This window comes from Symsagittifera roscoffensis, chromosome 2 (genome assembly GCF_963678635.1).
Source record: "Symsagittifera roscoffensis chromosome 2, txSymRosc1.1, whole genome shotgun sequence".
Classification (NCBI taxonomy): Eukaryota; Metazoa; Xenacoelomorpha; order Acoela; family Convolutidae; genus Symsagittifera; species Symsagittifera roscoffensis.
This window is the reverse complement of record NC_087063.1, coordinates 8,385,971-8,402,720: the sequence shown is the minus strand read 5'-3', so window position 1 is coordinate 8,402,720 and position 16,750 is coordinate 8,385,971. Positions and strand designations below refer to the sequence as shown.

General features: G+C 35.5%; 1 protein-coding gene across 1 annotated transcript in view; it reads right to left on the bottom strand.

Moving 5' to 3' along the window:
* The window catches only part of LOC134838898 (uncharacterized), a 33,735-nt gene extending 18,397 nt beyond the window's left edge, over window positions 1–15,338 (bottom strand). The window contains exons 1-5 of the mRNA XM_063854203.1: window positions 15,227–15,338; window positions 15,020–15,161; window positions 14,817–14,945; window positions 7,994–8,164; window positions 3,801–4,236 (exon numbers count right to left, since the gene is read on the bottom strand). Coding sequence (XP_063710273.1) covers window positions 3,801–4,236; window positions 7,994–8,164; window positions 14,817–14,945; window positions 15,020–15,161; window positions 15,227–15,336 — 988 coding nt within the window. The 5' untranslated portion in view covers window positions 15,337–15,338. The remainder of the gene's footprint in view (window positions 1–3,800; window positions 4,237–7,993; window positions 8,165–14,816; window positions 14,946–15,019; window positions 15,162–15,226) is intronic.
* Between the last annotated feature and the right edge of the window lie 1,412 nt (window positions 15,339–16,750).

Below are 16,750 nucleotides of genomic sequence, written 5' to 3'. Positions count from 1 at the left end.
GTATTTGGAGAAAGCTATTTAAGTCACTTTCAGCAGATGAATTTCAATTGAACTCAAAAACTGCATTATGCCTAAGTGCATCAATATTTTAAGACTCCACCGTGAAAAAAAAATCAGCAAGAATTACGTTCATTACTCTTAAAAAGCTTCGATTTTAATTTAAACATTTCGATGAAAGCTTTAGTTGTCCACAGAAAATTTCAACGACTGTTGCGAGACATAGACCGCCCCACTTGCAAAATTTTACACAAAAAACGCCAGAATATCCAAATAGATTAAAAATTTACAGCATACAAACACCGAAATACAGCCAAAAGACAGCTGGAAAAGTGCCAATGAATAGAAAGTCTCAACTAACCCAATTTGAGAAAACTTGATCAATAGGTATTTTTTATTCCGCTAGAAAACCTAAAAATTTAGACCACTTTCGAATCAAAAGTATTTCACACTTTTTCGATGTTGTAATTGGAGGGTAAAATTGCTTCCATTTTACAACTGAAATTGAATTGAAGATGAAAAAAATAACGCCAAACCCCGAAAACTAAATTCCAGCGAAAACGAAATTACGGAAATTTCAAAAATGGCACAAAATTCAAAATTTGATAAAATTCAAACACTTTCTATTAACAAATATTTTTATCAGGAACGAAAACATGTGAACAAGATTCGCAATTTAATTGCTTCCAAACAATTTATTAGCCAGAAATTTGATGGAAAATTGATTACACAGAGGCGAAATAGAGCTTTCCACAACTTACGATGCAAAAATCATAAGTCAAAAAATTATCAAAAAATAAAATAAAAAAATTGTTGCAAGAACCTTTTTTGAAATTACATAAGCAAAAAAAATCAGCCTGACTCCAACATACTTTTTACACCTTCCTGCTCTGCATCGAAGTATTCCAAAGAAACGCGATGGAACCATGGGCAAACTGCATTGATGAAAGAACCAAAAACCACTAACTCTGATTTACTTTATAAATTAGTAAGACACAAATACCGAACATTATTCAATTTTTCAGAAGCCTAGACAAACCTGATTTGAAGCACGAAAAAGGTAATCTGAAAAAATAAAAAAGATTCTAGAAAAACACAACACTACTGACAATGTGAAATTTCGCAAAAAAACTTTCGAAAATCAATTCCAATTCTAAGACAGTAAGCTCAACAAAAAATAGATCAAAAACAAATCAAACAAAAAAACAATAACAAGACACTGTTTACGAAAAATCAACTGATTTTGAACAGCTATAAAATCAAAAACGCCGATTTTCATTTCCAAAAAAATTCGGATCAGAAAAGACCAACAAGTCGACTGAAAAAACGGTTTACCAAAAAATCAAACAAAAAAATAACCAAATATTAAAGAAAAACATGCGAAAGTGAACTATTTTTAGAAAGATGTAGCCCGAAAACAGATTTAAATTAACTAAACGCTAGAAAAAACTAATTTTTAATTAGCGAACAACAAAAAGGAACAATGTTCTGTCTACTAGTGTGTCCAACTGAATTCTTTTCGTCTGTTTTTCAGTTTCAGTTAAAGTTACAGTTCTGATTTTCCGGGTCTTTCCATTTCAGTTACAGTTACAGTTTTTACAGTTTTTTTCTTTCAGTTTCAGTTGGAAAAATTGAATCAAACAACATGTTGAATTTGAAAACAAAACTTACAAAGAAACAAAAACTTAACGAGTTCAATCAAAAGTCAAGTCATTCAATCAAGTCACGGTTACTCGCAATCATTGTTCTTTCACGGAGCCCAGTGTTCGACAGCACTCTAAGTCTTCCTTCCGCTTGGATGGCTGCTCCCGAAAAAAGTCTTTCAACTCCGACTCCAGCGCCGCTGAAACACAGGTTCGCAAGCGCAAACTGAGACAACTCAGGAACAGTAGATAGTCTGTCGCGCCAAAACTTGTGAAGGTATTCCGAGTGATGTTTGAGATCAATGTCAAATCCCGGTTTCATGTGTTCGTAAGTAGAGATATTCGCGCAATAGCTCTCAAACTGGGCCGAAAGCTTAACGGCTATTTCTTCGGGTTGCGATGCAGATGGAGGTGGAGTGAACAAACTCGGAAAGTTTTCTTCTTCGTCAGATCTGTCTTCGTAGAAATCAGACCATAGCATCTCGGAGTGTCTTGTGTCATCTTGACTTGGTACTTGTGCTTCTGTTACTTCAACTTCTCTGATCACTTCTGTTTCGATACACACGGTACAATTTCGTTTCCACTCAAGGAAACTCTTGGCGAAGACTTCTTTCAACCTCGAGACTTCACCAGAGAACGGTGGACCAACGAACAAAACTGACAAACTGGGATCCAACAGTGTTGCGAGCTTGAAGTAGTCTTCTTCGTCTAGGTAGGCGAAGCGGCGTTCCAAGTCTTTCGCCATTGCTGCAGACAAACGTGGGAAGTTGACAGTCTTGACCAGTTGACGGCACAGAAAACTTTCCTCCACTGACATACTTGATGATAGCATCAAATCCGTATTTCTTGTCAGCAATCATATTCGCACTTGCTCTTGGGCATGCAGCAACATAAGTCGCTAGCAATTCATTCAGACGTCGCTGGCGGTAGTCGTTTGCTGGGAGCGGAGTAGTTGCTGATCTTGAGCTGCTCCCTGCAATGTTGACGAAGCTCTCCATGGTTGTGACTTTCCGTGATTGAGAGTCTGTTTTCGCCTTCTTTTCTGCTGTTTCTTTGACTTCGAGTTGCTTTTGCCATTCAGGGTGCTTCTTTTTGAGGTGCAGTTTGAGGTTGGTAGGACCATGCTTCACCAGACTTGTGAACTCGCAGTCGTCGTCCGTACATCTGTACGCTGTCTTGCTCTCATCTATAACAAAGTATTGATGCACCGGGTTGCTACGCTTGCGACCAGTTGTTGTTGCTGCCATCTCGATCTGGAAACGTATGAATTGCGTCAAGTATTTATACTAAGCTATCTGCAACTGAAACTGCAACTGTAACTGTAACTGAAACTCTAACTGAAACAAGGACCGGAGTTGGTTTCAGTTACAGTTTCAGTTACAGTTCAAAACATCCGGCTGTTTCAGTTTCAGTTGATCAAAACCATTTCAGTTGTGCAGTAACAGTTTCAGTTACAGTTTTCAATTCAGTTACAGTTGGACACACTACTGTCTACCAATGCTGAACAAAATTATCGAAAGGTATGATATTGAAAATTTCCGATTTGATAGCACCTCAAGCTTGCTTAGTTCCCATTTTAACCATCCTAACACAATGAAACTAAGCAGAACTAGAGGAACAAAATTAGCAGACAGCAACTCAAATCGACCTTTACATTAAAACACGTGCGAATTCTGTGGACAAAGTTGTTTACGGGAAAAAAAGTCTAGTACCCGGTTGCAATACCCTTGCTTATCGCAAGGGTAAAAAGATACTAATTAGTAACACGAGCTTATGCTTTTGATGAAAAAATTTTCAAGTTTTTGTTTTCAAATTATGATGCCAACCAACAATGATGTTCACAAAAAAAGTTCTCTCGAAAATTTTTTTGCAATGCAATCAGATGAAAAGATTTAATGCCATTAGAGAAATTTCTCTGTTATTGCACTTAGGAGTTATGCTATTTGAGACGTAATCCTTATTTAAAAGATACTTGCTACGAAAAGGTACAAAATCTGCACTTCGTTAATTGCCACTTGAACGATTATTGGTCCTCTAAGTGTAACCAACATTTAGAGGAGCAAAAAAAAAGAAAACTGAATAATTCAAGAGATCTTCGCTAAGTTTCAGAAGATCATTTAGTACAAAGTCGAGTTAGTTGAAAAAATGATGTCGACATACCACTGTAGTTAGATGTATTCCGACTGCTACCACTGCTGCTGCTGCTTGTGGCTGACGTTCCTGGAGTTGTTGTTGCTGTCGTTATCGGAGCACTTGATCCTGCTGCCGAAGACGTCGTCGGTGCCCCAGCACCAGAAGTACTCACAATAGCCGGAGTACCACTCGCAGAAGCAGTGGTTGTTGTATTAGTCGCCGACGATGCAGCTCCTCCTGAAGTAACAGCCGGTGCTGTTGTCGTCGCCGTCGTGGCAGCCGTACTAGAGGAGACTCGGTTCTCTCCGTCGATAGTCTCGGTGACAAATGACATTCGGAATTTCTCACAGTTGTAGCACATGTATTGGATAGGTTTTGTACGGTCACTCAGCCCGACTTGTGACAAAACAGCTCCATGGATGTCCATCGCGACTATTTGGCCACTGTTTGTTCCGAAGAGCACCTAAAACCCAAACGTTTTATTCTAGGGGGCTTCCTCTAAATGAATACAAAAAGCAACTTAGGATGGTATAACAGGGCTGAGAGTGCAATAGGGGTTCTATGTCACTGATTTATTTCCATCCGACAATCAAAGTAAGCTTAAAAAATCGAAGAGAAACGGTCAAATGTTAATGATTCCAAGCAAACCATATTTTGAACCAACATTTAACCCATTTTTTAAATATACCCTCGTTAATCTGAAAAAAAATCCACTTTTAAAACTGAAGAGCAATCACGTTTTTCACCGTTTATTTATCGGAGAGCTAAGATTGCCTTCCATTTGGCAAACAAATTTGGAGTGAACTAGAAAAAGATATCAAAAGTCACAGCATAAAAAAAACTAGCGCGAACAACTTTCTAACTTCTTCCTTAAAACAGGAAAATGAGTTTTCAGTTCGTTCATAGTCATTCGAATGATAACAAATAGTTTTTTGGGATTAAATGATACATAGCCAACATACAAATGGAAACGAGTGAATGAACGCAAGTTAATACAAATGACTTGTTTTTTGAAGAACCTAAACTTTTGATATTCAAATAAGAAATAGATGGCTTTAATAGCTCTTCGAATTTCTACACAGGCAAAGCTGAGCTTCGCATCACTTTCGATGCCAAAATGAGTGACTATGATTACAAGCAAATGAAAGACAATCTACAAATTGAAATAAAAACTATCAGAAAATCTCGTTTTTTTGCCAAAAAAGTTAAGCAAATTGCAAAAAAGGACAAAAAATCCTGGAACAAAACAAGCAGCCGACAAAAATGAGCAGACATGAAAGTCTTAAAAGGTTGAAAATTTTCATTTTCCCAAAATAACAATTCCCGACTAAAATCGAACCTATGAGATTTGTCATCTCAAGCATGGGTGTTACCACTGCACCAAATGCATAGAACATTCCTTGAATTTATAAAGAAAACAACTTCCAAGAATTTCAAAATAAACAACATGAAAAAAATCAAAATAGCCAAAAAAATATCGGCAAAACTTCTTTGAACTCAATTACTTCCCAAAACCGAAATACACTAAAATCATTTTCAATTTAGGTAAAAACTGCCTAAACACATTTGGTACTTTGGCAACTAGGGCGACAAAGAACAAGCAGACAAACAGAAGTCCGATAAACAATTTGGCGCGCCGACAACTTTCTGTTGGGAAAAAAAACAGGTCCTGGCCGGATTCGAACCATTGACTTTTGCCTATATAGGCAAGGCGTTAGCTCTTCGCCACATGCGTGAAATAACGTCTGACTATTGATTTCATATCAACCAAAGGTAAAATGATTCAAGTTATTCTGTTGAACTAGTAAATAACCCGGAAAAGAGTATATATTCCGATTTGATAACGCTTGCTAATCGCAAGCGTAAAGACACTTATGATTAACATTTTTTGTTTAAATGAACCCAAGTTGACAATACTGGAACAATGGACAACTTTTTATTTGACTGAGAAATCTGAAAACTTAATTCCATTTTCGAAACTAGAAGTCGAGACTTTTGCTGTTCGATAGCGTAATTTGTCTTCTTTTAAATTTGAGCGTGAAAACTTTCTAAGACATTTTCCTGAAAAAAATCACCACGACTTTCATAAGAACCTTCACTGCGTTCATCGACTCTTAAAACATAGCCAACTGACAGTTGGAAAAGAGTAATGACGCAAGGTAACTGAAAAAAAAACTGACTTGTTTATCCAAATCAACTTTTGAATTTCGAAGAAAAAATATAAGGCACTAAAGCTTTTTGAATTTGTAGAACAAAATATGACGGACACTTTTTTGCTAAAATTAAAATTTGTGAAAGTAATTATCAATACGTTCATTACTCTTAAACAAATTAAGCAATTACAACAGAGTAGTGAGATTTAAACCGAAGCACAAATGAAAGAAAAATTACGCGTTTGAGAAAAGTCAATTTACCAAACTATAAAATTGAACGTGAAGAAAACCCGAAACTTCTTACTGAAAAAAAATCTCATTAAAAAAACAAGTACTTTTTCGATTTGAAGCTTAATATTCATTTGATCCCCTCTTCTATATGATACTAAAATTCGGTCTTATTTTACCCATGGCCTACTGAACAATTTCTTCTCAGAAGCTTCTGCAAGCCAGAAAAAAGTTTTGAGGCCTCTTTATATTGCGATTTTTTTGTTTCTGTATAGCATTTACCAGAGTCGCAATAATTCCGAGAAACTGGCAATTAAGGAGAGGACTCTTTAAACTGCACGTTTCACGCGTTCAGAAATTAAATTTTTCTACATTTACCTTATTTTTATCTTAAACCAGTCACCTTGAAACATTGCAAGTAGAGTCGCTGTCTTTCAGCACCATTGAAAATCATTATCGCATTCAATCTACCTTTACAAGGAAGCATGGTTGCTGCATCTTTTTTTGGTTTTGATCTATCAGAAAGTCGGGTCGGTTCATTTAGTTTCAGATGCGGTTCGAATTAGATATAAAATGCTAATTAGGCCACCTCACAGAAGACATTAAAAAAACGCATTCGTTTAGATTAAATCAAGTATCCACAACAAACCTCGTTAAGTTTCCGCTTTAGGAAATTTTGGTTTCAATTTTAGCAACTGTCAAATATTTATAGCAATCTCAAGGGGAAATGAAGTCGATTAAATAACACATGACATTTAAGAGCGGATATAAATTTACATGTAAAAAAAACCTCTCGTACCAGAATGGAACCAAAAAAATGGGAGGTAGAAAATTAAGTTCTTAAAAGCGGATGCATTAAAAATTCAGCTTTGAAGTTTAAATTAGAATATATTACGTGGTTGTTGTACACGCATAAATTTTAACAAATTAGATTAGGAATTACGTTTAGCTGTCTCCGGAATCTATTTATAAAGTTTATAATCAATAATGTCAAACGTGTCTTATCACTCAAGTGACCCTCCGTCCGCCCAAAGCATGAAAACATTTGATTTTTCCGGAGGCTCATCTAACTTCATTTTAGTACCAACAGTCAACTTAGTAGAATTCTCCAAACAGCGTTTCGCTTTTATCAAAGACCATCGCATGAGTAGTTTCACGTATAAATAATTGATGAAACGCACAGATTTGGTGTAAATTCGGACTAGCGGCGCCTTTAAAGTCTTAAGTTCAGTCAATCTTGAGTTGAATTGAGGTTACAAATCTAAGCCTTCTGATTATAATCCGCGCATGATTTCAATCATGCATGACACCCAACGCCTAGAATGAACTCATTTCAATTCCGTTACTTTCAAACGAATGAGTCTACAAATGACCTATAAAGTAGACCATAAACCCCGATGCCATTCTGTTGGTAATTGACGCATTTTGTGTCCTTGTTTTCATTTCAAAGCTACACTTTAGCTAAACTGTTACTGCGGACAATATGCATGCCAAATAATGACACAAATCAAGCGCCAAAACTTGAAACAGAGGGGATTTGATCTGCACTTCAAGAGCAATAAATCTATCGACAAACTTAAATTAAATTATTAACCGATAATAATAATGAAGTGAACTCTTTGGGAACTGTAGTAGTTTCGAAATAATTAAGATAGCTCTTCAAATAAGAACCAAATGTTGCTACTTTTCGATTCATTTCTTTCAGAAGTTTCTTTTGCTTCTTCCAATCAAATGTTTTGGCTAATTTGACACTCTTAAAAGATTAGTTCAAATGAACAGCACGACAGCTTAGCCTAACTAGGAGCAGGAAAGGGTAGAATAAACAAGAATTAGACTGACTGTTTTATCGTCCGCAGTCCAAGCCCCGCAAGTTATACTGGAACCGTGCGGTTGTAGGTTCAACTGGCTGCTCCAGTATCTCTGGCCTTGAACACTTCCTACCAGCACGAAGCCATCTTTATACGCTATCAATGCCATCCGACCATCATGACTCCATGCAAAGTCCGTCACCTAAGCAGAACAGTCCAAATATGGCAAAAAAACTCGACAGACAAATGAAGAAGAGTTACTGCGTTTTCACTATTGTACTGGAGATTAAATTTTTCAGCTACCCCCACCCCAAATTCCTATTTTACGAACGTTATTAAGTTAATATTGCAATGAAAATTTGCATGGTGAATAAATTAACTAAACTGAACACACTTGTTATTCATAACGAACAAAAATAATCACGACAAAATAGCATGTAAAATAAGAGGAGCAAGAATTTACTATTCTTAACATGAATTGACAAGCAAAAATCAAAAATAAAAAAAAACAGCAGAAACATTTGCCAGAAAAGTTTAAAAGCTTTTAATATAAGGCAAAAACCTAATGACCACAATTAATGACCAACTTCAAAGTACTTAAAGCAAATGTTTTTAAACATTGTCACTCTTATATCAAAATACATGCTAAATATACGGAATTAGACAAAACCAATTCACTCGGTTACCTTGTAGAACACGGGTCTAGACTTTGTGTCTACATTTAAGTGACAATATGAGTGAGTAAGAACGTGGGAACCCCTCAAGCCCGCATACCCGAAAATTAGGTTAGCCAATCCGAATGCAGTATTCAAAAAAATGGCGTATAATCAGTCAGCTTAGGACAGTTTAAAGGGGGCTGATTGATTTCGGCGCACCGGTTTTTGCGCATTAAAATTAGTCAGTTTAGGACAGTTTTAAAGAGGGTTCATTGGTTTTCGTGCATTGGTTTTATGCATTTTTTAGTTCAGTTTATGAAGTAAAACAGTTATAACCCATTTCAAAAAAAATTCTCGCCAGAGGAACAGAAACGTTGTAGAAAGTGCGAAACAAAACATAGCCAACAAACAGTTCGAAAAATGACAATGAACTGTAAAAAGACTGATTTTTTGACACTGTTGCAGCTTTTGAATGTCAAATATAAAATATAGCCACCGACAAAAAAAAACTAGAAAACTTTTGAAATTCTAAGAAAAATCTATGAAAACACCGAAATCAACGCAACCGTAAGAATAGACGGATGAATCCAACAACCCTTTTGATTTCAAACATTTATTGATGAAAAAAATTTCAACTTAAAGGTTTTTAAACTAAAATTGGGTATCAGATTTTTGTAATTTTAGCTCATAAACGAAACCCTAAACAGGCCGACAGAATATAACTGCACATTCCATATTAAAAAAAACTTTTGATACGATTTCATTTGAAAAATCATCAAATTCATAAATGGTATTCAAAAACCATCATTTTTTACTTTAAAATAAAAGACTTCACTTAATTGTTGAATGGCAATCGTTGAAATATAAAAAATTTCAATTTTAAAAACTTAAAAATTTGATCAAAATACTAGGATGGGAGACCACATATATGTCCGCTGGTTGTAACCTGACATCACCGCATCAAAGGGAAGATGACTTCAAAATTTGACACAAAAACAAAGCGGAGCTTCGCAAAACTTGCTATACAGTTAGAACATTGCATTAAAAAATGTTGAACAGAAAAAATACTTTTTTTGAAATATTAAGCTGAAAAAATTATTTGAAAAAAGCCGAGAAAATTACACTACAAAAATTTATAGCTTTGTCTCGGGTGATTCTCATAAACAGCCTTAACAAGTATTGAGAATTAACGATCGAGTGGTAAATATGACGAAAAAAACTTGGGTCAACTCTCATTAAGCCGAAAACGTAACTGTAGTCATAAAAAATTCAAGCTACAAAATTTTTTAAATCAAAATTTTTGATACCGACCCTCCTGAAACAAGCAAAAAAGATCTGAAATTTCGCCCAAGGAACTACGCAACATGAGTTAACAAACCCGATATAACATAAGTCAAACTCGTTTAACAAAAAGTTGAATAACGCAACCTTCATTGAACACAAAATTGCAGATGTGGGAGGGAAGTTTTTGAGAAAAATCGAGCTTCGAAAAACGGTCAAAAATACGAAATTTGTTATTTTCCGAGGGCCGTAACTTCTTGTGGAAAAAGGGCGTAGCCGCTCTAGCAGAGGAGCCTACCACAACCTGTTCTATCACTTGAACACCAAATCTCAGATTTGGTTGGAAGCGTAGTGTTCGAGAAAATGAAATAAAATCCAAATATATGGGTGAAAATTCCCCCTACATACCTTTTCGACGGCTGTAGAAAATGCGGTACGTTAAAAAGAGACTAGGCGTATATACTGTCACACAGGAGAAGAAGCAGTTTTTCCATTGGATCAAACTAATTGAAACCTAAATTTTTAGAAACTACTTGATAAGGACACCAGATATTATAAAAGAAAAAAAAGTTTACGGTGAAAAAAAGTCTTATTCCCGATTACAAGTCACTCGCTCTTGCAAATTATAAAAAAAGGTTTTTGAAACTTAATTCTTTTAAAAAATTTTGAAAAGATAAAAACATCTTATCTAAGAAAGTACATTCTGAGAGTACCTTGAGAGCACCCCACCATAGTGTTGATTAATTCAAACTTTTTGAAAGTTTTTTTGAGACCTAAGATTTTTGAAAAAACAATAAAATCGATTTATTTCAGAAACTAAGGTGATTTGAGCACTCAAACTGGGAGGCAAGTTTTGTAACCTCTGAAAGCACCCCATTATAGGGTTGGGAATTTCAATTTTTTTTTTCAATTCAAGTTTTTTTTGAAAATTATTGAAAAAATGTCATACCTCGTTAACTTTAAGCAATAACACTTTGAGATAAGATTTGAAACCACTATGACGACGTTGGCAGCACCCAGCTATTGATTTGTGAAAATCCAGTTAGTTAAAATTTAATGTTTTAAAAACTTTTGAACGTCAAATCTGTTTCGAACATAAAAAAATCATAAAAAACGTCATATCCCGGAAACACAAAGGGATTGAGCGGTCATATTTAGAGGCAAGTTACAATCCTTGTTAGAACAATGAAAGCCCTCAACTAGTGTCATGAAAGCCCACAACTACAGGGCTGAGAAATTTAAATTTTGAGAAATCTTTTAAATCTATATTTTCTGAAAATTTTGAAAAAATTCACAAAATTCGTCACGTCTCAATTAATTAAAAGGATTAGAGAAGTCATATTTAGAGGCAAGATTTGCAACCTCTGAGAGTACATAAACACCACCCAACTCTAACGTTAAAAATTTAAAAGTTCGAAATTTTTTAGATCTAAGTTTTCTAAACATTTTTGTAAAAAATCACAAGAATCCTCGTTTCTCGTGAACTTAAAAAAATCGGGTTTTCATATTAGGAGGCCTAATTCGCACCCCTTGGGGAACACAGACAGTATCCAACTATTGGGTTGCTAGTTTCAAACTTGGCGAATTGATGACTCAATTCCTACTGGAAAATTGAAAAAATTTCTGAAGCACGCAATATACGATACAGATTAGACGTGAAAAACATCTTTCATTGAACATGAAAAAATATTACATTTAATAAGCTTACGCTTGTCGAGACAGTGAAGTCCCCGATTAAATATATAATAGGTTTATACTTGACACTTTTTGATAAAATAAACCCAACTTGAGAAAACTGGATCAGTGAAAGCTGGACCATGAAAGCCCTCAACTAGTGCCATGAAAGCCCACAGCTACAGGGCTGAGAAATTCAAATTTTGAGAAATCTTTTAAATCAAATTTTTCTTAACATTTTGTACAAAATCACAAGAACCCTCGTTTCTCGTGAACTTAAAAAAATCGGGTTTTCATATTAGGAGGCCTAATTCGCACCCCTTGGGGAACACAGACAGTATCCAACTATTGGGTTGCTAGTTTCAAACTTGGCGAACTGATGACTCAATTCCTGCTGGAAAATCGAAAAAATTTCTCAAGCACGCAATATACGATACAGATTAGACGTGAAAAACATCTTTCATTGAACATGAAAAAATAATACATTTAATAAGCTTACGCTTGTCGAGACAGTGAAGTCCCCGATTAAATATATAATAGGTTTATGCTTGACACTTTTTGATAAAATAAACCCAACTTGAGAAAACTGGATCAGTGAAAGCTGAACCATGAAAGCCCTCAACTAGTGCCATGAAAGCCCACAGCTACAGGGCTGAGAAATTCAAATTTTGAGAAATCTTTTAAATCTAATTTTTCTTAACATTTTTGTAAAAAATCACAAGAATCCTCGTTTCTCGTGAACTTAAAAAAATCGGGTTTTCATATTAGGAGGCCTAATTCGCACCCCTTGGGGAACACAGACAGTATCCAACTATTGGGTTGCTAGTTTCAAACTTGGCGAACTGATGACTCAATTCCTGCTGGAAAATCGAAAAAATTTCTCAAGCACGCAATATACGATACAGATTAGACGTGAAAAACATCTTTCATTGAACATGAAAAAATAATACATTTAATAAGCTTACGCTTGTCGAGACAGTGAAGTCCCCGATTAAATATATAATAGGTTTATGCTTGACACTTTTTGATAAAATAAACCCAACTTGAGAAAACTGGATCAGTGAAAGCTGGACCATGAAAGCCCTCAACTAGTGCCATGAAAGCCCACAGCTACAGGGCTGAGAAATTCAAATTTTGAGAAATCTTTTAAATCTAATTTTTCTTAACATTTTTGTAAAAAATCACAAGAATCCTCGTTTCTCGTGAACTTAAAAAAATCGGGTTTTCATATTAGGAGGCCTAATTCGCACCCCTTGGGGAACACAGACAGTATCCAACTATTGGGTTGCTAGTTTCAAACTTGGCGAACTGATGACTCAATTCCTGCTGGAAAATCGAAAAAATTTCTCAAGCACGCAATATACGATACAGATTAGACGTGAAAAACATCTTTCATTGAACATGAAAAAATAATACATTTAATAAGCTTACGCTTGTCGAGACAGTGAAGTCCCCGATTAAATATATAATAGGTTTATGCTTGACACTTTTCGATAAAATATACCCAACTTGAGAAAACTGGATCAGTAGGACATTTTTTTTTATTCCTCTGGGAAATCAAAAAACTGGAATCATCTGTTCGATAGTGGACCTTGCCTTCTTTTCAACAAAGGAAATAAACTGAACCTGAAGAGAAATCAGCGCAAAAATGTGATCAAATTTTCGATTTTTTTGTGAAAAAAAAAACTATCACGACCTATATAAGTGTCTTCACTACGTTCATAGACAATTAAACAAATTATCAACTTAGGGCTCATTCGATTTAAAAAATCATAATAATCGCCACTATTTTGATAAAAAGAACTCCAAATTGAAAAAATTGTATCAATGGTCATATTTTGATTCCGCTTCAAAGATGTACTCTAGAATGAAAAGTCAAACGAAGAAAACATAATGAAAAAAAAAAGATTTTTGGCCCAATTTACAATTTTGTTATAAGAGAACGTTATTTTCCGTCCATTTCGGGAAACTCAAAGTCACTTCCAAATACACAGGCGAAGCCGAGCTTCTTATTACTTGTAGTACGAAAAAAATTAATAATTATATTTTAACAAAATCCTTTCCAAATACAGGCAATTCCAACAAACAAAGATGGCCGGTTTCTGAAAGTTTGTTCTTGTGCTTATTTCAATAAGCCATTTTTATGCAGGTTGTGATTGAAGTAACCGAACGCGTAGACAGTTAGTGAATTAGGTATAACCGACAATGTTGTCTTCGAAAAATCACTAACCAACAGAAATGAAAAAAACTTCAAGGAAAATACAATTTTTTAATTTTTTTTGTCGAATATTTCTAAAAGCTTTTTAATGCCATGGAAGCGTTTAATGAAGCTTCCAAAAGAAGATTTCCAAATAATTTTTGCACTACTTAAAGAAAAAATTTTCTTTCATTAAGACCTTTTCTATTGCTTTACTTGCTCGAATTTAGACTAAAAACCAAAAATTTTAAACTTGTTTTTCTCACTACTGAAAATGTTTAATGTCATTCAAATCACGACTGAATGGTCATTACAATGATGTACTACTCCTGTGGTACCTGATTTTGCGTGGAAAAAAAATTGAAACACACTCCAAGACAGAGTTCCAATTTGTGTAACACACTTTTTTAGAAAAAATTTTCTCAAAGGGAATTTTTACGATTAGACGGTTGTATGAAGCAAATCGCTTTTTTCGGTTCATTTGATGTATGGCATTTTATAAGCCCGCGGGTAAACGCCAAGCTCCTGAATTTAGCTTGTTTTGATGGATTACAAAATATCACCTGTAATACCTTATTATTAATCAGTTTCAAAGCATATGATATTAAATATTGCCAATACTGCCGGCTGCAAACTTTCAACATTTCAATTGTTGCGGCCCTCTCTCGAGCCGTTCGGCCAAAGACCATTCTATTTTTTTTTCGAAGTCTCAAAATTGAACAGATTTGAGCAGAAGACTTAGTGCTTAAAAATCCGACAATTTTTTCCATGCTTTCAGACAACTTGAAGCACCTATACACGACCCGCTGAGCCATGGATATATCATGATGTCTTTAAATCAAACTACCAAAAAACGAACAAATTGGTCCCAAAATTCGTTCTCTTTATTTTCTCCTAAATTGCGTTCTCTCAAAAGTGCTTATCGTAAATTGCTAATCGTGAGTTCAATTGAACAATTGCAAACTTAATTTTGAATGGAAAACCATGATGGCACCAGGAAGCAATGCCCTACGCAAATAAAACAATCAGGCTAATTCCAAGCTAACCTGATGCTGTCTGTCATTCACAAGTTCAATCGACCATCTTGATTCGAATCTGATCCAAACAAAAATTACTCCATTCGCATCACAAGTAGCCATTTTCTGGAATGGTTCGTTCCATCGAACCAGGACGACCTACAAAATTGGCGAAATTAATTTCAGATGCCTCAAAACTAGCTACGTTCAGATTATAGTCTGTGTAGTTGTACCTCTGCATTGTGTCCTCTTAAGTTGAAGTTTGTCCGAAGTGGGTAGTTGTACTCCTTAAGTGTGTGAATAGAAGAAAAGGTGACACCAACAACACATTTTCTTGTTCCAACTGCCAGCCATCCAGTCACACAGCTCCGTTTACTATAAAATCAAACATTTGTCAGAAACACCGAACAATATTTCACATAAAGCATCATTTAACATACCGAATATATTGCTTTTCTTTTTCACTCTGAGGTAGACTTCCTTTCCACGACAATGACAGGATATCTGAGTCCGAATGAGCTATCGGATGACTTTCCAGCCACGCATACATGAAACCCTTAAAATTTTTAATTGAAAATGAAAGCAACTAACAGCAGATGAGCAAAACCTGACGACAAAACTTTATCATTGGAAGGTGCACAATAAAGTACACTATCAGACACAGACAACTGAATATTTAAAAGACTCAAATCTCTAACCGACTGATTTCACATTCGATTTCATTGCAATTGTTGAACCTCCGGTGCTTCACACAATTGCTGAACGTGAAACTTGCATAGTTAAATAGAAAAATAAACGGAATTTGATGCAACGCTAAGATCAGACGGTGGCATCCAACAACACTTACTGCTTCATAAACTGAACACTTTAAACATCATTTCATCTATTGGGTTTTTTAAACTAAAAAAGCCATATCTCCAAAATTACTGATCTTCGCATCTGCAACTAAGAATTGGGATAAAAATAATCAGAAAGTCATAGTATGAAAGTAACTGAGGTTACAGTCAGGAGTCCTTTCATCACATATTCTTGTCAAAATCCAAGGATTTTTCTAGATATTGAAGAGAGTATAAAGTGGAAAGAACTAAAGAGTCAGATGGTTGAGAAACCAGCCAACCAGTTTGATAAAAACTAACACCTGCAGAAAAAACCGGAGTTGAAATAAACTCAAAAAGATTGAACTGATATGAGGCTACGGGTCTATCAGAGACTTATACTAAGCTGCGCTTCTGTTACCTTGGCTTTTAAATAATTTCTTCGAAAGTAGTTTTTATCATGATGATAAAAAGTTTCGAGTATAGAGGCAGCTTTCGCAACCCCTGTCCCCTGCATAGCGATGGAGGTTCTCTGCTTGAGAAAAATACAAAAATTTCAGTACTAGGGCCGGCGGAACCCTGAACTTCAAAAGCTAATCTTTGGAACATATATCCATCATAAAACCTCTGATAGTGTCAATTTTGGTGGCCTATCCGGGGTTAAAAACCAGCCTGCGCTTAGTCTCTTAAGAGATAGGGAGTCAGTTACCATTGCATCTCATATGAGCTACCCACCAACGGCCCATGTGACGAGCGTCAAAACGCATAGTCGCTTGTGATCTGCCTTGAGGTGTGGTGCCTCTTAAACAGAAAAAATGTGAGTGGAGGCGAAACGTTTAATTATAAGAGCGTTCAAATCTGAATTCCCAGAAACTCCTTACATTTTCAGACAACACTGACGAGGCCACCACCCATTTTTGATCATCTTTTGCGCAAACGCATCTGTTTTTCACAACTTTGGAAACTAGGCGGAGTCAAAGCGCGGTTCTAAGTTGCTGATTTGACAATTTCCATCTTAGATTTTCACACCGTTTGACAATCAACCATTGCGACTCGAACTCATTCTTGTAAATTTTAAAACTTTTGATACCAGTCGGATCTAGTTTCAAAAACATGAGAAAAGTTTCGTAATCAAAAATTGACATACTG